Below are 22048 nucleotides of genomic sequence, written 5' to 3' on the forward strand. Positions count from 1 at the left end.
TCATGCTCCCTCCGTACCTGAGACCACCCACTAAAACTGGCAGACAGCGGACAGAACTTGTTGGCGCGTGCGGATAAACCATAGATTGACGTCTTTTGGTGCAGCTTTCAATAGAACTTCGCAAGCCCGACTCAGTCAGTAATATATCCAGTCGATCAATAACATCCACCGTTGCTACAAGGACTAGCGTTATAGCAATGTGTGACGAGTGCCGGGCGAACCCCCATATCGCACAAATAGTTGTCTAGGATGACAGACAGGTTTGTTGCATATACTCCATCCAGTTGCTAATACATGTATACTATACTAATTGTTACTGACCATAGTCCCATCTTTGGCAAGAAATGGGGCTAGTTGATTTCGACTTAACCAGTCGACTATACGACACTATCAAAGCCACTCACTCAGTTGGCATGGAGCACCCCTGGCCAGCCTACGGCGAACATTTCTTATTCTTGGTAATGTTCGAGTAGGTGTCTTAGATAAAGACACCCTTAAAAAACTAGAAACGCTTCGGGATCTATACTTTTTCGATGAAGAGGAGGGACCTGAGAAAGCAGGTCAACAGCCAGGCTCTTCAGCAATAGATCTTCAGCATGAAAAAAAGACAAGGGCAACAAGGAAATCCTCGCGGCAGAAGAAACGAAAGCTAAACGAAGACAAAGAGAACAGACAGCCGTTAGCTGACAAAACAACAACGCATTGTCCTATTCTCGACCGAGAGGTGGCAGCCTACTGGACCTTAGGCCCAGACATGTCCACAGAGGACACAGTTCGACAACTTGCTCCGTGGCTTTAGGACTTCATGTCAATTGATTGTGGGGGCGATCCTAGGTGTGTGTTTCCAAATCAATCATTCAATGTTGTATCGTTATTTGCTACATATAAATAGAAAGTATCCTCGAAGCAGATATATAATACAGACTTGCCAGTTCCTGAAATTACTCTTTCTTCCTTCCTAATCAAACATCATACCAAGAGCTAATCGGCTCCTCTCCCTCTACTACACCAGTTGTGTATTCGGTGAAAAACACCTGCGAGAGGTCGTCGGGCAGAGAAAATCCCGGACTGAACAAGTGCTCCCAATTGTTGAATTCCCGAGACTCACTGTTTGGCATAAATTCATTGCCTGGGATGCTGGCGACAGAGGTGTCTGGAGGGAATGTCACAACGCTGGGCATCCCTCTATCCGTTGTATGCCCGGCGGTGGTTTGGTCTTGGGCCGGGTGCTGATTCGTATCATTCTGCCTGGTAGTTGAGTTGTCGTTTCCCTTGTTGATGAGGATGCTTTGTGCACGATCGAACAGTCGATACATGACTCCCGCGCTCCAATAAGTGTCGCGCAAGCTGGCCAAGAGCAACAAGCAAAGCTGAAGCCTATTTTGGCCCAGGCTAGCTTGTAGCGGACTGCGTGATTTGCAGTCAAACAGATGGATTTGCATGGCTGGGATCAATGAGGTGATGCTGATGGGCCGTTAGTCACATTCTCTCAACTCGCTTTGCATAACATACACCATGGGCTTGATAAACTTAACGGCGTCCATCTCGACTATTTTCTCGACAACGTTGTTGGTCGCCGACGCCGCCGTTCGCACTCGGCTACGCACCATTTGCTGCCACGCGGCTGACGAGTTTCCAGGGAACGAACCAGGTGCATTTAGAAAATACGGTCGGTAGAGAACGGTTACGCTGGCTCTGGACACATTATAAGTATAAAAAGATACAAATCCAGGGGCAAGACAGACGCACTGGTAGAAGAGCTGCAGGTGGTATTCATGCAGCAGCAGGACATCACTCGTTCCCTGTATACCTACTGCTGCACCTGGCTGGCAGTCATCCAGATCGGCAGCCAGCTCATCAATGTCTTCAACGCCAGGTTTGGGACCTTTGAGTCGGTAATGCGTACGCATAATGCGGCCGAGAGTAACGCTGACTCTGACAAGCTGCACCCACATGTCGGCGAGACCGTCGACCCCACGAGGGATGAATTCACGTGTTGCGTGAGCAGAAAGCACCTCGAACTCGTCTAGAAGATCTTTTGTACACGGGAGAGCCACGTCGCAGTCTTCATCGTGGATCCGCATCGGACGTCCTTTTGCGAGCGAGAGCCATCGGTCGCGGACCACACACGTCCACCACAGACGACGTGTGAGGCGATGTCGTTCCTCGGACAGAATCAGATTCGGATGCCGTGATTGAGCATTAGTACAGCGGTGAATTCCCATTCCCTGCGCCAACGTCACGGCGATGCCAACCCAATACCAGGCGCCGGTGTGATCTTGGGCATCCGAATACCAGAAGCTCATCAGGAGGACTGACTGAATCAAGATGATCTTGTCTGTACCGTGGTCAAGATCGTAGAAGCACTTTTTATCAATCAGAAACTACTAGTCCACCGTTTTAACAAAGCACGCACCTTTGCCCTCGTGTACATGGCTTTCTTCATAACCTTCCGCGACGGAAATCCTGCTCGATGCAAAACATCCACGTCGACGAACTATCCCAACATGAGCATATACAACAGCATTATATAAAATAAACTTACATTGGTAGCCGCCAGAAACATGCTCCACAATAACAAGGAATTGACATTCTGACATCGGTTCTCAACGTACTCGTTCAGAAATGTCGAAGCTTCCACAACTGGCAGGAAGAAATGCACATGGCAAAAGTAGCAGCGGACCAGCTCGTCACAGACATCTGGAGGAAGCGAGGAAAACCCGCCTTGGTGACGAATATAGTCCAGCTCGTGCGGCTTATACGCAGTACTTGTGTTGGATGGGCTACATGGAGCAATGCTGGTGGGTGGCCGGTATGCCTCTTGCGGCACTCCAGGATGACACAGCTCGTACACGGTTTCCCGGGGGCCGCGCGTGTCGCCTTACAATGTTACTATCTTTACACCCTAGAGATAGATAACCATTACTTACCAATATAAGAGCAGGCACTATCGTCCGGCAAAACGCCTTCTGCGTCCGTCGTCGCTGCGTCCGCAGTATCGGCAATATCGGCTGCCTCTGGCCGCGAACTCGTCTCTCGCACGCCCCGTCTCGGCACACGCGGTCTTCATCTGAATCAGCTTTGTCCGGAGCATCCAGCTGGGGTATGGGGATTTGGATGGGGGACTTTCTTCACTCACCGATGCTTTTTCCGTGCCCGGATCTCACACACGGCGGCCTCGTGCCGGCAATTGGTACATGGCGTACCTGTCTGGGTCACGTCGCACCGCACCTTGCGGCTGTTGCAACTGCTGCATGCAACACGCGAACGACGCGGCTTTTTGGAAGCGTTATCGTGGACCATTATGGCGGTAGTACATTACTGCGTACATGCATGGTTGACGGTGAGTGAAATTGCCGCGGGAGAAATGCGTAGCTTTGGGGTCGTCCCCGCATCGGCTCTCTCGGCAAATTCGGCATTTCTGCTTCCCCCGCAAAAGGCAAGTTAAAAAAAATCTGGGGAAAGTAAAAATGCAATCAGGTTGACTTTACCGGAGCAAGACCTCGCGATGACAGCTGCCTATAAAAGCCGGCATAATGCCAGCTGTTGACTTAGTTGTCCTAGTGGTCAACTGACTGACTGATTGATTAATTGACCTACATCTACATCTGGCACCAGCATGGACGACTCTATCCGACGCGTCGAAAAACTCGACGTGGAAGAGGCCGAAAAGGCTGAAGAGATTGACAAGAAAGACGAGATGGATTACTCGCCTCAAGAAGAGAGACGCCTTGTCCGCAAGCTGGACCTTTGGTTAGCCCCCCGGCCCCCTGTCTTACTAGCTAGCAAAAACTGACCGACATGAAACAGGATTGTCCCACTGATGATGGTCACGTACACGCTGCAAAGCTACGATAAAGGTATTCTCAGCGCTGCCACACAGTTCAACCTCAACACCGATCTGGGTCTGACGACCGTGGTCGGATACGATGCCGACGGGACGCCAATCACGAATAACCGGCGGTACTCAAATGCATCAATGATTTTCTACATTGGTTACCTGGTCGGTACCTATCCGATGGTGTACCTGGCACAGCACTACCCGACCTCGCGCGTGATATCGCTGTCCACTATGCTTTGGGGCGCCGTGGTCATGTCTACTGCCGGATGCTCCAACTATGCTGGGATCATGGTCAATCGCTTCATGCTGGGCCTGCTCGAGTCTGCCGTCGCGCCTACTTTTACCGTCTTGGTGACCTTCTGGTGGACGCGTGAAGAGCAGGCTCTGCGCATGGGGCTGTGGTATTGCTGTGTCGGTGTTGCCACCACGATCTCGCCCTTGATCAACTATGGGCTCGGTCAGATCCCTAGCTCGCTCCTCCCATGGAAGCCCATGTTCTTGATCCTCGGTGCCGTCACCACCCTGTGGTCCGTCGTTCTTTTCCTCGCTCTTCCGGACAGCCCCCTCACGACAAAAGGATTGAGTGAATCGGAACGCGGAATCGCCATCCGCCGTTTGCAGAAAAACCAGGCTGGTACAATCAGCACTGTCTTTGAGAAGAGCCAATGTTTCGAGGCATTTCGCGACTATAAAACGTACAGCTGTACCTTGATCGTTCTTTTGACGGGCGTTCCTTCAGGGGCTATCGGCACTTTCGGCACAATCGTGATCAACGGCTTTGGATTCAATCATTTCGACTCCTTGGCTCTGACTTGTCCAATTGGCGCTATTACCGCGCTATCTATCCTTCTTGTCGGATATATAACTCGCAAATGGGCTGGTACCCGCTACATATGCATTGCGGTGTGTGCACTGATCTCCATCGCAGGAACTCTGATCTGCTGGTTGGGACCGCGCAGCAATAGGGGTCTTTTATTCGCAGGCATATTTCTTATTGCCGTTCAGGTCGCTTCTGGGGGGTTAGCTGTTTCTCTAGCTGCGTCCAACATCGCCGGCCACACCAGTGAGTCTTCCACTTTCTTTCGCTGTGAATAATTACGTGTAAGCTAACGATCTGCAGAAAAAACTACTACCAGCGCATCGACCTTTGCTGGCTACTGCGTCGGCAACATTATTGGGCCGTTAATATTCGGCGCGTCACCAGGACCGCTATACCGGGCTGGGTTCATCGGCAGCTTTGTGTGTCTGTGTGGTGTGGTTGTCGTTGCCACCGTCACTTATATTGCCTTGCGCAGGGAAAACGCAAAGAGGGACAAGACGTCAAGAAGCAGAGAGACTGGCCTGACTCACTCAATTGATGAGAACTTGACGGACATGCAGAACGAAGAGTTTCGATATGTACTGTAGGAAGTTTACAGTTCCGAACGATCTCATGACTCAATTTTTTATTATTTTTTCGCCGTTGAGAAACTGTTCATGTTAATTATTGCTTTCAGTCGGTCTAAAACGTATACATATGTAGTGTTCAATGTTGACAACTACAACAAACGACCGAAGCTAGTCTCTTGAGGAGTCAATCAATGGTATATGCAGGCGCCAACATATAGTCATACTTGTAACCAATCATTGATAGACTAAATGACGTATCTGACGAAATTTATTGGGTCCTCATTTCTAGCCATACAGGTAGAGCAGCAAGATGTTAGCCATTTCGGTAGTTTCGGTAATTTCGACAATGTCGGCAATATCAGCTTTGCTGTGGATCAAGGAAGTATTTAAATAATATTCGGTGCCTTGGCGTAAGCCGCTTTAATCCTTGCTGCATGAACTCTTTCATAATATACTTAATTATTGAATCCTTTCTAAAAGAACTATGAAAATGCAACCATTCAGGGTGCTTGTCAGTATGCTCATAGGCTTGGCCGGCGTAAATGCAGCAGCATGCAGGTATACCGGTCTACCCTTTAGACAATCAATTGGACACGTCTCCAATGTCTCCATCGAAAGCAACGGCCTCAATCGCAGTTATCTTGTCTCGATCCCGCCTCTGTATAGGCCGTATATTCCAGCCGGCGTCATCTTCTCCTTCCACGGTGGTGCTCGCACCTCCACGGACCAGTTGCGGCTGGACCAGTTGACAAATCCGGAATTCAATACCAGACATATTGTTGTGTATCCACAGGGCGTAAATGCATGTTAGACCTTTTTGCTGTTTCTCCTTTTTATACAATATCATTGTGCTGATTATTGTAAAGAATAAGTGGCAAGGCGTACCTGGCGACGAGATCGACGACGTTAAATTCACCGCCGACATTCTAGAAAAGATCGAATCAAGCTACTGCATTAACAAGGATCGTATTTGGGCTACTGGAAAGTCCGATGGTGGCGGTTTCACCAACGTCCTTGCCTGCGATGCTGGCATGTCCAAACGTTTTGCAGCCTTTGCTCCAGTTTCAGGAGCATACTATGTGGATACATTGCCCTGTGCGCCGTCGACAGTGAACATTCCCTGCCATGCAGCACGATCGAATATCCCGTTTCTGGCTTTTCATGGTGGAAACGACACCACCATTTCATACTCGGGCGGGGAACGCAAGGAAGAATGCCTGCCCAGTATTCCACATTTCATTCAAGAGTGGGCAGCACGAGACAAGCTCGACAGTAGCAAGAACTTCACAACCTGGGTAGCTTCAAACACGGTAGCTTATTCATTTGGTCTTACTGGGCTTGTCCGTCTAATATATGACTCTGTGATCGGGCACGACTGGCCCAGCACAATCCCGAATGCCGATAACCAGAAGCCGGGTCATCATCCGGCAAGTTTCAATGCGACTCCGATTGTACTGGACTTTTTTGACCGGCATCCCTTGGCGTTGGACTACTGGACTAGTTAGTAGTTAGGTGGAATTACTGTCTTCATTATTGCCGAGTAGTGCCGATGTCGTAGCGGGTCCGGTAATTATCTTGTTTAGCCGAGTCGGCCGTTTTGCCGGCCATCTCAACATTGTAATAGCTATAAATGTATTTCTCTTAAGTCAGTAACTCTTAAGCTCGAAATGTTTAAACCTTAAACAAAATAATAAAAAATGACGACACAAACTATCGACGGCCTAGAGCCTCGATTCTCTCTCCCACCAAGCACTCCCCTCTCAAGCAAGACCGAGCTGGTCATCGGCGGGCTCAAAGTCTACATCTATGGACTAGATGAAGTGAATCTTAACAGGTCTCCCGATCGTAATGGAGACATCGCGGTGCTTTATATGGCGCATAACCGAACCCGCACGTATCGTGTCATGGAAGACATGGCCCATGAAATCTTGCATCGATACCGAATGGATACGAGGAAGGGTAAACGACTGGGGCTAATTGCCCTGACGATGAATATGAGGAATCATGGAGATCGAGAGGTAGGTATTTAATTTGATGCCGGTTCATCCTTTCTAACTGTTGGGTCAGATTTTCCCTCAAGCAAATACGACTTGGAAAGAGGGCAACGAGAATCACGCGTACGTTTATCCTTACCTGTATGTCAGGAAGCTCTAGTTATACTGATAAACATGTATAGAATGGACTTGACATCCATGATCTCCGGGTGTGCGCAAGACTTTAAGCTTGTGGTGGACTACCTTCCCTGTTATCTCCCCCAGTTTAGTCGGTTTTATAATATCATGGCTGGCGTATCCCTCGGAGGACACACTGCCTGGCGTATTGCTTCCTTGGCAGCCCCCGGCCAGTTCTGTGCATACACAATGATTGTTGGATGCCCTAACTTGACGCCCTTGTTGCTCAGTCGACTAGGAATTGATACGGAAGACACGTTGAAGTACGACGATTTGGAACCGATCATGACACCAGAGCAACAGCGCCGATGGCCGCGCGCTCTGGCCGAGATGATTTATCGGGATGACGTCAAAGTCACAGACCACTTTCCCACAAATGTGCCCTTGTTGTTATGCAATGGTGTGCACGACAAGCTAGTGCCGGCAAAGTATACAGCTGCGTGGCTAGAGGAGAGACGGCGCAAGGAGGTACCAGGTAGTGAGCAGGATATCACTTTTTATGTACAGGAGAATACGGGTCACAGCTGTACTAAGGAGATGATTGCCATGTTGGCGGGGTGGTTAGGAGATATCCTTAATCCTCACACTCCTCGGTCGACATTATAGTACCTGTTGCTTATAATAAAGAGCAAAAATACTGTCTACGCTTTGGTTTTAAGTAGATGGCGTTGTCTATTGGCTTAAGGCCAATTGCTCTCATGGCCATCGAATTGTTCAAACTGCATGTACCATTCTTCAGCGCTTTCAATGTTACATAGTAGTCAATAATAGAAAGCCTTTAAAACATTTGAATACAACCAGTTATCATACATTTCTTATCTAAGACATCTATTGCATACATGTACATATATATAAGCACATTAATCATGCGCTATCAAACTTGAATCAGCCCAAACATTATTTTACGACCTTATCAAATCATGATAAGTATCCTAGCTACTGACAGTGTACAGGGTTAAGCACTGATGACGGGAATGTTCCGATTCAGATGGTCAGCCCATGTTGGTAGGGTTCGCTTCCAAGGGGTATTGGAAGATATTTGCAGGTCCTCAATAGCACTAGCGTACTTGACGAGAGTCGCCTCCGAGAATGCGGTTCCCATGAGGGCGAGACCATATGGCATCTTCGACTCCTTGTTTGTTCCAGCAGGAAGCGTAATAACTGGATATCCTGCCTGAGCTGCGATCTCATACGTAGGACCAAAGTCGGGAGGCACCAACAAAGCGGTCAAGTTGTGCCCGTTAAAGTGCAGTGCTGCGTCGATGCCATCCTCCCGGCTGGTACGTTGGCAGTAACTCAGAGATTGCCAGTACGTCTCATTCATGATACCTTCAGATGCCAGCGATGCGAGGAATCCATCTTGGCCGGATGCAAAACCCGGGTTCACATCGGGATGACCACCCTCGCTTCCAACGTTGTCGAGGTTGTACCGGACCAAGTCTTCGAGTGAGCGCATGTTCGTGTTGTTCAGTTCAGAGAGGTAGCTCTTGATGTTGTTGTAGAAGTCTACCTTGACGTACGTATATTCTGATTCGTTGGGGTAGCCGCGATGTGTTCCATAATCCCAGTCCCATCCATCGGGATTAACGATATCTTTATAGTACGGAAGCTCGGTTCCGTTGATGATGGTGGCCCCGGCCGAACGAATTAGATCCAAAAGCTCCAAGAGCTGAGAGTTCTGTGCCGGGTGGTTGTATTGCCAAAAGGACAACCACGGGAGTCCGAATACAGCGCCCTTGAGCGCAGACTTATCTGTTAGAAATTGGGTGTAACCTCCTTGGGGAGTTTTGCCCTCCTGGGCGAAGGTATAGTTGTCACGCTGGTCAATTCCGTAAATGGCATCTAAGACGTACGTCGCATCACGGACAGTCTTTCCAAAGCAGCCGACAGAATCCTGGTGGGTTGACTCGGGAATGACACCATCTCGAGACGTCAGACCAACAGTAGGTTTGATCCCGACAACAGCATTTCTTTCAGCGGGGCTGATCACTGCACACAAGTTAGTTCCAACCCGGTAAAACAGTTCAATTAGGAGACTCACCACTGCCATCAGTCTCAGTCCCAAGTGCAAAAGGCACCTGGTTCGAGGCGACTGCAACGCCGGAACCCGAGCTACTCCCCCCGGGGTTGAGAGTTAAATTGTAAGGATTCCGGCACTGGCCACCCCGTCCGGAATAACCTTCAGAATAGCCGTTTGAACGCATGTCCGCCCACTCACTGAGAGCGGCCTTGCCCAAAAGCACCGCACCGGCCTCACGTAGACGATACACAACATGGGCGTCACGAGGGACCACAGAACCGATCAAAGCCCAACTACCGGCAGTGGTTTCCATCTTGTCCTTGCTGGCAATATTGTCTTTGACCAGAAAGGGAATTCCGTGCAGAGGGCCTCGGAAAATTCCCCGCTGGCGCTCCGCATCCAGAGATTTCGCAATCTCCATTGCATCAGGATTGTATTGTAGGACAGCACTATAGTCGTCAGAAACAAAATACCGTCTGGATAAGATAAGTGGCTTACCTCAGATACGGCTGCAGTTGGTAGATTCGTTCAGAGTAACACTCGAGCAGTTGGACACCAGTCAGTTTGCCCGACTTCAGTTCCGCCTGGATTTCATCGATGCTGGCTTCTTCCAATTTAAAGCCATTACAGAGGCGCATGGGGAAGAGATCAGCGCCAGTAGTATTCAGATAAGGGAAATCAAACGGATATGGTTTGTTGTCGATTTGCTGGGTGACTAGGGTATCGGTATTGTTGTTACTGTCAAATGCACTGGCCGGGGACACCAAACCCCAAGCAGCTGCGACCGCAGCCAGGAGGAAAGATGCAACCGATGGCATCATTAAACCTTGACAGATACCTGTCACTTGGGAACAAAAAATAGAAAAAGGAAGACAACGAACGACAGTTTAAAAAGAAAGAAAGGAATCAAGGTACAGAGTACATAGACATGAGTGCGAGGCACGCGACGGATGCACGTATCCAGGACTAGCTTCGGAAATTTCGGATAGTTAAGGCGTTTCACAAGCAATCCGCAAAGCAATGCATATGAAATAGAGATTTAAGCGTCTCAATATTTTAATAAAATTCTACGTAAAAAATTATCTACGCCTTATTATAAATTTCACACCCATTTTATGATAAGAAATATCACGATTTTATCGGTTATGAAGATGTTAAAGACATATATTTAATACTATGTATTGTATTGTATAGGGGAACGCTAACAGGTGCCTTACTGATTGAGGAAGTGATATTGCGGCGTCGAGGGCTTTTGGTTGCGGCCCCACTTGGCGATCACCCCACTAAAATGATCCGATTGGTGATAGTTTACGCTCCGATAAACCAATGATGATGTGCCACTTGATCCACCTACTTAAACTCTAATTTCAGTTGTGTTCATTGGTTGGTAAGATAAAGCAGGTATAAATATGTTTTCATTCGGGGATTTTATGCTAAGTCTGATATGAATGGACAAAGAAAATATAAGTACATACTCAATAAAGGTTCACTGCACAGGTGGAAATCTGCCTCGAATTGTTAAGGACCCCATTTTCTCATGTTTTCCACTTTCGCATTTCCTTCGTAGATAATGGCAATTCACCCGCAATCAGGGCAAAGTGGTCGAGCAGACTATTTTACATATACGGTAGTGCCTAAAACCATGACAACTATTCCCGCCGATATAGAGTCTGCCCAGGCGGCTGGGCAGATTCCCTCCGGTATCAGCATGGAGTATCTCGCCCAGTCGCGAGATCAGCCGGCAAAAATCGCCATCATATCTGTCGGTGCCTTGACATTTGTGCTCGTCATTGCTCGGTGTTATGCCAGACTATTTGTAGTCAAGCAGGCTGGTTTGGATGATGCGTTGGCTGTTTTCACCATGGTAGGTTATTTTTGCATACACAGCGGTGGGCGTATCCGTTAGTAACCTACATATGCACGCGCACGCAGCTCATATATATTGCAATCATCGGGGTCTGTATTTGCCTTATTGACCTCGGCAGTGGTCGACATATCGAATATATCAAATACGTCCTGAGCCAGCCTCAGGTGAACCAGAGCGAAGTCCTCGACTTTGTCGTGCATCTCCTCTACACGACAGCTCTCTTCGTATGCCGTCTTTCAGGGCTAGCATTCTACGAACGTCTCGCATCTCATCGTGTTCAAATGTCGGTAACCATCAAAGCCGCCTACGGATTTCTAGTGATCGCATATCTAGTTCAATTTTTCCTCATTCTGTTCCACTGCATGCCTGTTACTGGTCTCTGGCCTTATGCCTGGCAGCCAGAAATCAACAACTACAGGTGTATTACCTGGGGTGAGGTATATTCGGTCAATTCGGGCTTGTCACTGATCTGTGACCTGATCATGTTGATCATCCCCTCCATGTTGATATACATGTTGCAGGCGTCGCCGAAGAAGCGGCTCCAGCTGTCTCTCATCTTATTACCTGGCGTTCCGTTAGTCCACTGGACCCCTCCCCTCCCTTGTTTCTCAGTTTCGGAATTAACATTATGCCATTTATTAGTGTACTGGTCATCTCCTCCATCCGCGTGTATCTCGTGGAAGTCGGGCAGTGGACCACCGACGGCAGTTGGGCTTATGATCCGATGCTGGCAATCGAAACTTCTGAGATTGGCAGCACCCTCATTGCCCTTTCCATTCCAGCCCTCAAGCCTCTCTTTGGATCGTGGTTCTCGCATATCAAGGCATACCCATTGAGTCACAGTAGCCAGAGCCGAAAGTTGAATAGAGTTCATCAAAGAGACCATTACCACAAATCAGATGACAGTATGCAACTTGGAGCTTTGAGCCGTAACTGCCACCGGGATGTTGAATCCGACTTGTACCATGTGAGTATCGCCGTCGGCCGGAACCATGCTGTTTCTATTCAGACATCAAATATGAACGGTACGTTAAGAGATCATGGGTCCTCTGACTACTTTCGCATAAACGAGGATTCAGTCGACAAAAGAGGCAATCTAAGAGTTAATAATGGGATCCACTTGACAAAGGAGGTTTATATGTCGTCGGCGAGGATATAAAACCCATATGAATGACCATGGCAACCATAGCTTTTCTTCTTCTTGATTAACGTCTAGATCCCAAATGTTTTTCTACATTTATAGTGAAAAGAAGCGATTTTATATTTTAGGCACATGCAATTACCATTTGCGTTCTTTTTCTCATTTAGGGACTGGAGGGCTCATTTCGCTCCGTTCAAATGTCCCGATATCGGCCTACGAAAGCCAAACACCCGCGCTTCTATTTAGGTTGTTACGACTATACTAATATATATGAGACTTTCCCATAATTGATAGTAAAAACAAACCGATTATTATCTGGCCATTATTTATTGATTTTGCCGGTGGAAGCATTAGGGCTTCATGTCAATTAGTTGTGGGGGCGGTCCTAGTTTCAAATGGCAGGATCCGGTGGCATTTTCAAGTTTGCCACTTCCGGTGGAATGTCGATTGTTTAGGGCCAAGCCACGCTAGTTATCCTACAAGGAGGGTTGTATCAATAAATTCCAGCATGGCTGAATCCGGGGTAAGAAGAGCGGGGAGTGTGGGGTGCTTATGCGAAGTGCGGAGTAGCGAGAATAATAGCTGAAGATATGTAGTTGGCATGGTTCTTATAAACAAGCTAGTCCCCGGTCCTTGTAACCAGTATTGTCTATTAACAAATCTTCGTCTTCCGAGGGAGTTTAGGACAAAATAGTTGCAGTAAAGATGGACCCGGAAAAAACCCAGCAAAAGCTGGAATATGACGACGAAATTGACAAGGAGGCTATTGAACATTGTGAAAACATTGCCGGGTTCACCCCGGAGGAGCAGAAGCAAATAATACGACGTGTTGACCGCCGGCTGGTTGTTATCCTTGGATGTCTTTATTTCATCAGTCTCCTGGATAGAGCCAATCTTGGAGCTGCATCTGTTGCTGGGTTTGTTGTTCAACCCTTGACCTCAGTATCGTTCTAACACGAAGGTCAGCATGCAGGATGAGCTCCATATGAATGCGAGTAATAACGCATACTCACTTGTCACCCTTGTGTTCTTTATACCTTATACCATCTTCCAAATTCCCGCTACTGCTATTATCCGCAAGATCGGGCCCCGTTTATTCCTTGCCGCTATTGTTCTGGCCTGGGGTGCCACCATGATCGTGAGCTACTACTATTCTTGTAAGAATTTCTTTACTAACTATTTCTCGATATTAGGGATTTGGGTTCGCTCCAAATTGGTCCGTATTAGCAGGTCTACGCGTCATTCTAGGGTCTCTGGAGGCTGGCTTTTATCCAGGCTGTATATTCCTGCTGAGTGTATGGTACTGCCGGTATGAACTACACAAACGCAATGCTGGATTTTACCTTATCGGCAATTTTGCATCTGGCTTTGGGGGTATCCTAGCCTATGGATTTATGCAAATGGACGGTCTTGCTAGAATATCCGGGTGGCGATGGATTTTCATTGTGAGTACTCTCAGCAAAAAAAATAAACCGAAAACGAGGAAGAAAGAAGTTAATATAATATTAGATCGAGGGAGCACTTACCTGTCTCTTCGGGATTATATCATATTTTATTTTAGTTGACTTTCCGGAAAAGTCTCCTCAATCATGGAACTTTCTGAACGAACGCGAAACCGCCTTCATAGTTACGCGGATTGAAAACGATCGCTCAGACGTCTTTGCCGAGCCATTTTCGCTGCAAGAATATCTCAAAGTCGGTTTGGATCTTAAGGTATGGGGCTACTCTGCTCTATATGTGCTAACATGCACGAATACTTACGCTATCGGCTACTTCATTCCTATCATTCTCGAAGATAGTATGAATTTCGGTGTAGTCAAGGCGCAGTGCCTTGTGGCACCACCATATGTTGCTGCTAGCATTATTATGTATTTTCAGGCAATTTATTCCGACAAATGGCACATGCGAGGCCCTCTGGTGCTAGGAAATTCCGCACTGGCTATGATTGGCATGGCCCTTTTAGGCTACTTGGAAAACCCAGCACCACGCTACTTTGGAATATTTCTAGCCACCATTTGCAGTAAGACTATTTGCTCCTTGAATTCCACGAGAAATCCCGGAACTAATGTTATTTTTGTCCAGGCAACTCTAATTGTCCAGCATTGGTATCCTGGCAAAGGTAAACACAATTCTTAAAGTTGTATCCAGGCGGCCTATTGCCTATGACAGAGAGAGTAAATTTTCTGACAGTTACTAATTTAGCAACAATATTCGAGGACAATGGAGACGTGCTTTTACATCTGCTACTCTCATCGGCGGAGGAAGTATAGGGGGCATCATCGCCTCGACTGTTTTCCGCGCTCAAGATGCACCAGGCTATCGCCCTGGTCTACTTGCAGCAATTTTGGCCAATGCGCTGATGATTATTATCACTATCGGTCTTGAGATCAAGTTTTACAGAGCCAACAAACGAGCAGAGGGTGGAGGAAAACAGATTGAGGGGTTGGAGGGGTTTCGCTATACATACTAACTGTACCAAAAAAACATCAGCCAGGTTACTAAGTGCTTCAGTCCGTGTACTTGGGATGCTTTCTGACTGGTGGCCAATGTTTGCTTGAAGTACAAGTCGATGAGCTATTCATCTATAGAGAAATTCAGATGCTACACTCACTCCGTTAACAACAATGTCATAATAATAACATGGGCTAAGATATGAAAACAACAGATCAATTGATATTTCTTGTAGATATTTTGAAAAAATAAAATACATATAGTCCACGAGGTAGAATATAAAAGCAGAGAAGCGGGAAAACCAGGGGAAATTCGGCTAGAATAATACATAGAGAACTATCATATCAAAGAAGCCCTCTAGCCACTAAATTAAAAGTTTATAACAGATTGCTACCACTAAATACGATTTAATAGTAGTAACAATTTACAGTTTGCATCGTTTGTCTCCCCTATTTAAGCGCTCTGATTGGCAACGTTAGTCCCACTTCCCCGGTTAACCCCGGTGTTGTCCCCGGACGCAGAGCTTACTGCATGCAATGTGCATATATGTATCATTTACCCTGCATTTTGCACTGCTGAATATTTCAGTCCTCCATGCAAGGAGATACTCGAAATGCCTCTCGGAGGCTTCGGAACTCAAAGGCTTGTGACCGTTGCCGTCGGCAGAAACTCAAGGTAAGCCCGACCCATGCAATATATAGAGTGTCGAGTTAAAGAGGAAGGAGAGGGAAAAGAAAAGAGCTTGGTTTATTTCTTTGGTTATTTAGAGTCTAAAATTGTTCTTTTTCTTGTCAATAGTGTGATACTACCCGACCATGCGTCCTTTGTACTCGGTCAGGGAGCAAATGCGAGACGTCTGGCCAAACACCTCGACGGACCAGCAAGCGCCAGTCACGAGTGGTAGATAATGGTTCGTCGTCAAGACCAGGATACTCTCCTACTCATGGGGTTGACACAGGCGAGACTCGCGTTTCCCAGAACTGCTCTTTTTCGCCAAGCAACAGTAGTTTCACCTCAGGGCAACGTCAGTTCAACTCCAGCACTTCGACAATTGATTTTGCAAGACGAGTTTTCAATGAAGAGGAAACCGGCCGGACATTTACAGGGGCTTCTGTCCCCGGTGACAGTGGAGTCTCTAGTGCAGACCACTCCCTTTGGGGGTTAAAAGAAATGCAATTTCCGCCCTTGCCAGTGATGTTAGCCTTGATTGACGCCTATTTCCATCGAATGCAGTGGTTCATGCTGCTATTCCACGAAACTTCGTTTCGAGAAACAGCTGATAGTCTAATCTCAAAGCAAGTCTGGAGCCGACAGGAACTAAGTGCCGTTATTAGTGTTCTCTCAGTGAGTCTTATCGGTCTGCAGTCAGTCTTACCAGATCGAAAATGGTCCGGGCATGAACTCTTACAAACGTACGGACTGGATGCGCATGTTTTATTGAATGGATTTCTCGCCGAAATCCGACTTCGTTTTGTCGACGTTCTCGAAGACTGTCGAATTGAGGGAGTCCAGTCATGTATACTCTTGTCCAGTTACTATGTTTTTCACAACTCTCCGAGCCTTGCCTGGACCATGTTCGGCATGGCAATGAGGATTGCGTACGCCCTTGATATGCAGATACCGCCATCGGGAAAAATTCTCATAGCTGATGAGATTCGGTCTCGTTGTTGGAATAGCATCATTGTGTCCGATACTTTCTCTTCGGTCGTATACGGACGCCCGGTTTCAATCGACTCCGCGTTTGCCAGTTTGCATCCCCTGGAATTTTCGGATGACTTGGCGATCCATCCATGGCTGCTAAATCATCCGTTAGTAGCAGATACGGATCATGGGATAACTTCGATGATCCCTTTCCATCTCTTGAAGACAGAAATCTACAGCCTTAATCGGGATATCATTTTGCGGTTTCGTGGACTGCCCCTGAAAACAGAGAGCGGAGTGGGAGAGGTCGACCTAAGGGCGATTGCTCAAATCGCCCAAGAGGCTGATGAGGTTCTGACTCACTGGCGCAGAGGACTGCCGAAATTTTTCGACTTTGATTATTGGACTCGTGACGGGAAATGGAACATGATTGAACGAGAACTTAGTTCGCCCTATGCTCACAAAATCCGAAAAAAAGTCGAGATAATCTACTTTCAAGCCGCTATACTTCAGCTGACCTACGATGCTGCTGTGATTCAGACACAACGACCACTTCTCGAACAGAAGTTTCACAATTCTACCTCTTCCGTATCTGTGCTTGACACTATGCATAAATCTTTAGGAGTAGCAACAGCAGCAGCACTCCGGATATCACGAATCCCCGTTCACAAGTTGAACAACCATTTCGCTGCATCTTTTGCATCTATGCAGCAGTTCACTGCTGGAGTTATTCTTTGCATTCAACCTACTAGTCAACCTTTCACCGCTGCTGCTCATGAAGCCAAAGAGGGGGTAATGAGGATTATCCACAGTAGCAGGGGTTTCAGTCCTTATAACCGAATAGCAAAACAAACAGACGAGCTCTTGACGGAGCTACTGAAAGTTACCATTGAGAGGGAGACGTCACGCGCGTTGAGGGGAACCCGGCCGTCTAGCCCAGATAGGAGCATTGCTCTCGATGAGCAAGCCGGGGGTGCACGGTTTATGGATAGGTCGTCTGAAATTGTATCCTCTGTCCGAGATCCCGCAGCAGAGTGTCCGAATCCGACGGATGAGGCAATGCAACGCCAACCGCCTTCAGAAACTGCGATATTGGAATCTGATTTCAACGATTCTGTCGGGAATTCAGAGCCGTTTGAATTTCCCTCGGCCCATCTATTTGAGCATCTGGACACTATATTTGGGGCATTTGGAGACCGTAAGCACGAGCCACTCCTCGTATGTGTTTCGCGCCGCTAACTATTGGGTAGCAATGTTTAATTTGATCCCCGAGGATCAGAACAGCTCCTGGAATTGGGGTCGAAGGGCTCCTTAGCTTGGTGATTTTTATATCAATTGATTCATGCAGTCTATCCTCTGTTGACTGGTGATATACTGAAATATAGTCCACGTGCCGGTGGAGTTTGCCTATATATTTATATATGTGTATAGTTTATGGCTGCAAAAACACTAGAAGGATCATAAAACCTGTAAAATTCAAGGGTTATTAATTCTATATACAATTTAATTGATTCATTCTTTCCATAGTCGGTCGAGAGTTGATGACGTCTAGCACCGCTCTAATTGGCTCGATCGCAGCTCCAGTTCCGTCGGCGGGTCTGGGCAGCGCCGATGACTTCCAAATGTTCGGCCTCGGCCTCTGCTCAAGCTCAACACAACATTCCTTTTCCTGCTGGAAGAAAAAAAAGGAGGCATATTCGACCATGGCATTGTGCAATCCGTACGCGCTGCCAACGCGCATCCTTTCCAGCAGCTTTCACAGCACTGTCAGGCCGACCGTCCGAGTTTTTGGTTGTCAATGGAGCCACAAGCATGGGCTCGCAACGGCCACCTCGGCACCGGCAAAGGGCTCAAAGGGACCTACAGCGATGGTGTTTCTGAACATGGGCGGTCCTTCGAAGACTGAGGACGTGGAAGATTTCCTTAGCCGCCTTTTTGTATGTCTAATTGGTGTCCCAACGAGGAGAATGAATGGTGTCCTACTAACACAAGCGCATGGCAGGCTGATGGCGACTTGATCCCTCTGGGACCCCTTCAAAAATACATCGGACCTCTCCTCTCACGTCGTCGAACGCCCAAAATCCAAAAGCAATACTCAGAAATTGGTGGAGGATCGCCCATTCGCAAATGGTCGGAACATCAATGTGAAGAAATGTGCAAGCTTCTCGACCAAATATCCCCCGAAACTGCTCCACACAAACCATACGTGGCATTCCGGTACGCGGCACCATTGACGGAGGAGATGTACAATAGACTACTGGATGACGGGTTTGGGCGAGGAAACGGCGGCCGCGCTGTTGCTTTCACGCAATATCCTCAATATTCATGTTCCACCACCGGGAGCTCTCTCAATGAGCTGTGGAAGTGGCGGAATCGGTTAGAAGGACCACGTTCAGGTCAAGATGCCGAGGGTGCTATCCAATGGAGTGTAATTGACCGCTGGCCTACGCATCCTGGCCTCGTGGAAGCGTTCGCAAACCTCATCGAGGATCAACTTGCTACATATCCAGAGGATAAGAGGTCAGAGGTCTTACTTCTCTTCTCCGCCCATAGTCTCCCGATGAGCGTTGTCAACCGCGGTTAGTTTTACTTCATATATGCTCCTCCATATGTCTGAGGATGATGTCTGACTATTACAGGGGACCCATACACGGCCGAAGTGGCCGCCACAGTACATGCAGTCATGCAGCGTCTTGGATTCAAAAACCCTTACAGACTCTGCTGGCAGTCACAGGTTGGACCGTCTGCATGGCAAGGTGCACAAACAAGCCACACTGTCGAAAACTACGTCAAGAAGGGCTTTACCGACATGGTACTCGTCCCCATCGCCTTCACCAGCGACCACATCGAGACTCTGTACGAGCTCGACCGGGAAGTGATTCATGAGGCGGGGCATCCTGGTGTGAAACGAGCAGAGAGTCTGAACGGAAACAGGACCTTTATCAAGGCTCTGGCCGACATTGCTCAGGCCCATTTAAAATCGGGGCAGGCGTGTTCCAAACAGATGACTTTGCGCTGCCAGGGCTGCACCAGCGAGCGGTGTTTGGAGCAGAAGAAATTCTTTGCCGGCGATGAGCTCCGGCCTCTTGTACGATAGAAAGTCCGGACGCTGTAGTAAATAGCAGATAATTATTATATCACCGTCAAGATACATAGTGCCAAAATAATAGTGATAGGCGATAACGCTAGCGCATGCGGAGATAACTTTGACCCTGACGTCGACAAATGATGAATCATTATTAATCTGCAGCCCCGGCTTAAAATCGGCCGGCGGCTTATCGCGCCGTTGTTATTTGCGCCGGTTCCTTGCTGCCAACAGGTTTTTGGGCAGAGTCGTTATTCTTGTATCCGCGTGTTCCGGACCCCGAGGGCGTTTTCGTGCGTTGGGCTAAACAGTCACTGCTGACGCTCTTCAGCGGGTCTGAAAGTGGTACCAAAGACGCTAGCGACATCGTCATCCTGGCTTATTCCATCTTCAGCACACCTTTGCTTTCATCTACACAGGTGTAGGCATGGCTTTTAGTCCTCATCCGAGAAACACACATCGATAAACCTGCTTTCCGGGCCGTAAATGTCATGGAGAGCCAGGCACCCTTCGCGATCGAGGCAGACGAAGATGCGCGCGTGCGGTATCAAGCACGCACGACGATCGACGACCCCAGCATCGCTGAAACTGCCCCATTGCTGGCAGAGACCTCTCCAGAGTCGTTACTGAACGAACCTGACGGCTCCGATGACCATGAGAGACCGTGGTTAGGGTCAGACGAGTTCTCCCGGAAGCCGCCATGGAGGCGCCCTTCTGTATGATAACTCTACAGCCGTTGTATCCTGATGAACTCTAACATAACATGCGCAGATCTTGTGGATTCTTATCCCGCTGTTTCTATTCACCACTGCCTTTGGTGGCATCGTCGTTCCGAGAATCGATCTCATCCTGAACCTCGTGTGTCGAGACTACTTCGCCAAGCAAGCGTCCCAAGAGCCAGGTTTCACCTATCTGCCAGTCGTGTTCGGAAAAGAGAATGATCAATGCAATATACCAGTAGTGTCGGCGGGCACTTCACAGTTCATGCTGTACCTCAGTCTCATATCAGGACTGCTATCGGCAATCGCCAGCCCGCGCCTAGGCGATCTGTCTGATCGGTATGGACGCACACCGCTATTGGCGCTCTGTATTTTTGGTACCCTCGCTATGGAGGCAGTTACTACGTTTGTCGCAGCGAATTACGAAACCGTGTCGATCAATTGGCTTTTAGTGGGAGCCTTCCTGGACGGCCTTTGTGGCTCGTTTACCTTGGCCATTGCTTTGGCACACTCGTACGGAGCCGACTGCTCGTCTCCAGAGCGAAGAAACGTTATTTTTGGTCTATTCCACGCAACTTTGTTTAGCGGAATCGCAATCGGCCCGTTCTTATTCGGCCTCTTGATCAAGCTGACCGGGAGCATCCTTGTGATGTTCTATACCGTCATGTGTTTCCACTCCATTCCCTTTCTCATGCTTTTGTTTGTGATTCCCGAGTCCGTTTCCAAAGAACGTCAAATGGTCGCGAGGGAAAAATACCACAAAAAGCAATCGGAAACCGATATCACTGTTCTGCGGTCCTTTTTGCGTGATATCAACCCTATCAATATTATCAAACCTCTGGCAATACTATTCCCCAAACCCGACAGGGAGCAAACATACACGCTCGAACAGCGGGCCATGTTCGGCCCTCTACGGAAAAACTTGATCCTTTTAGCTTCTATCGATACCTTGATGTTCGGCGTAGCCATGGGTACGATGCAAATCGTCGTCATCTACGCCAAATTCGTGTTTCAATGGGACGACTACCAGTCCAGCATTTTTGTTTCCGTTACCAACACTGGTCGTGTCATCACTCTACTTGTCATATTTCCGACTATCACACGATATCTACGGGGACCACAGCAAAACGTACAAGCCAACTCAGGGTCTGATTGGTTGGACATCGCCTCCATCCGACTGGCCATTTTGTTTGAGCTTGCGGGCTATATTGGATATTCTCTCGCGAGCACCGGCAGTGTGTTTTTATTTTCTGCGGTGATAGCTTCAATTGGAGGAGTGGGTTCGCCTGCTCTGCAATCGTCAATCACGAAACATGTGCCTCCAAGTCGCACAGGTCAGATCCTGGGCGCAATGGGCCTCCTTCACGCCCTCGCCCGAGTCGTCTCTCCTATCATCTTTAATCTTATATACAGTGCTACTGTCGGAAAGTTCACGCAAACAGTGTTTGTTTGTCTAGCGTCGGTCTTTGGAATATCCTCCATTTTGAGCTGGTTTATTATGCCCGGTAGTATGTTTGATCGACTCACAAGTTATTCTTTTATTGTTCGATTTGCTGACTCGCCTCTAGTTTATCTACCAGTGACCCCACCGCCCAGTCGTCATCCGGAATATGCAGATGATGATGTTTCAGAAGACTAAGTTACTGTTTTTGATCAGCTGTTTTGGGCGTTTAACATTGGTTTCTTTACGGGACATGCGTAACCAGTCATATGCAATAACATT

The 22048-nt window shown here is 47.9% G+C and overlaps 6 protein-coding genes across 6 annotated transcripts; 4 read left to right on the forward strand and 2 right to left on the reverse strand.

Annotated features, from left to right (window-relative positions):
• Window positions 1–962: 962 nt before the first annotated feature.
• Window positions 963–3303, reverse strand: TRUGW13939_08208 (uncharacterized protein; the record flags this gene model as incomplete). Its single annotated transcript, XM_035491344.1, has 7 exons — window positions 963–1464; window positions 1513–1695; window positions 1750–2366; window positions 2417–2497; window positions 2546–2880; window positions 2931–3064; window positions 3140–3303. The coding sequence occupies 7 exons, from the start codon at window positions 3301–3303 to the stop codon at window positions 963–965; spliced, it is 2016 nt and encodes a 671-aa protein (XP_035347237.1).
• Window positions 3304–3619: 316 nt separating this feature from the next.
• TRUGW13939_08209 (uncharacterized protein) lies at window positions 3620–6905 on the forward strand (the record flags this gene model as incomplete). Its single annotated transcript, XM_035491345.1, has 6 exons — window positions 3620–3753; window positions 3811–4904; window positions 4962–5244; window positions 5735–6036; window positions 6110–6730; window positions 6892–6905. 6 exons carry the CDS (start codon window positions 3620–3622, stop codon window positions 6903–6905), a joined length of 2448 nt encoding a protein of 815 aa, XP_035347238.1.
• Window positions 6906–6927: 22 nt separating this feature from the next.
• TRUGW13939_08210 (uncharacterized protein) lies at window positions 6928–8007 on the forward strand (the record flags this gene model as incomplete). Its single annotated transcript, XM_035491346.1, has 3 exons — window positions 6928–7248; window positions 7298–7347; window positions 7407–8007. 3 exons carry the CDS (start codon window positions 6928–6930, stop codon window positions 8005–8007), a joined length of 972 nt encoding a protein of 323 aa, XP_035347239.1.
• A 349-nt stretch (window positions 8008–8356) lies between these two features.
• Window positions 8357–10242, reverse strand: TRUGW13939_08211 (uncharacterized protein; the record flags this gene model as incomplete). Its single annotated transcript, XM_035491347.1, has 3 exons — window positions 8357–9390; window positions 9443–9870; window positions 9920–10242. 3 exons carry the CDS (start codon window positions 10240–10242, stop codon window positions 8357–8359), a joined length of 1785 nt encoding a protein of 594 aa, XP_035347240.1.
• On the forward strand, window positions 10110–14899 carry TRUGW13939_08212 (uncharacterized protein; the record flags this gene model as incomplete). Its single annotated transcript, XM_035491348.1, has 10 exons — window positions 10110–10112; window positions 10989–11326; window positions 11407–11720; window positions 11810–12255; window positions 13114–13346; window positions 13396–13567; window positions 13623–13874; window positions 13939–14449; window positions 14512–14548; window positions 14632–14899. 10 exons carry the CDS (start codon window positions 10110–10112, stop codon window positions 14897–14899), a joined length of 2574 nt encoding a protein of 857 aa, XP_035347241.1.
• An 826-nt stretch (window positions 14900–15725) lies between these two features.
• TRUGW13939_08213 (uncharacterized protein) lies at window positions 15726–21964 on the forward strand (the record flags this gene model as incomplete). Its single annotated transcript, XM_035491349.1, has 8 exons — window positions 15726–15780; window positions 15839–17719; window positions 18049–18458; window positions 18524–19100; window positions 19161–19609; window positions 20032–20322; window positions 20378–21833; window positions 21894–21964. The coding sequence occupies 8 exons, from the start codon at window positions 15726–15728 to the stop codon at window positions 21962–21964; spliced, it is 5190 nt and encodes a 1729-aa protein (XP_035347242.1).
• Between the last annotated feature and the right edge of the window lie 84 nt (window positions 21965–22048).

Source organism: Talaromyces rugulosus, chromosome IV (assembly GCF_013368755.1).
Source record: "Talaromyces rugulosus chromosome IV, complete sequence".
In the NCBI taxonomy this organism is placed as follows: Eukaryota; Fungi; Ascomycota; class Eurotiomycetes; order Eurotiales; family Trichocomaceae; genus Talaromyces; species Talaromyces rugulosus.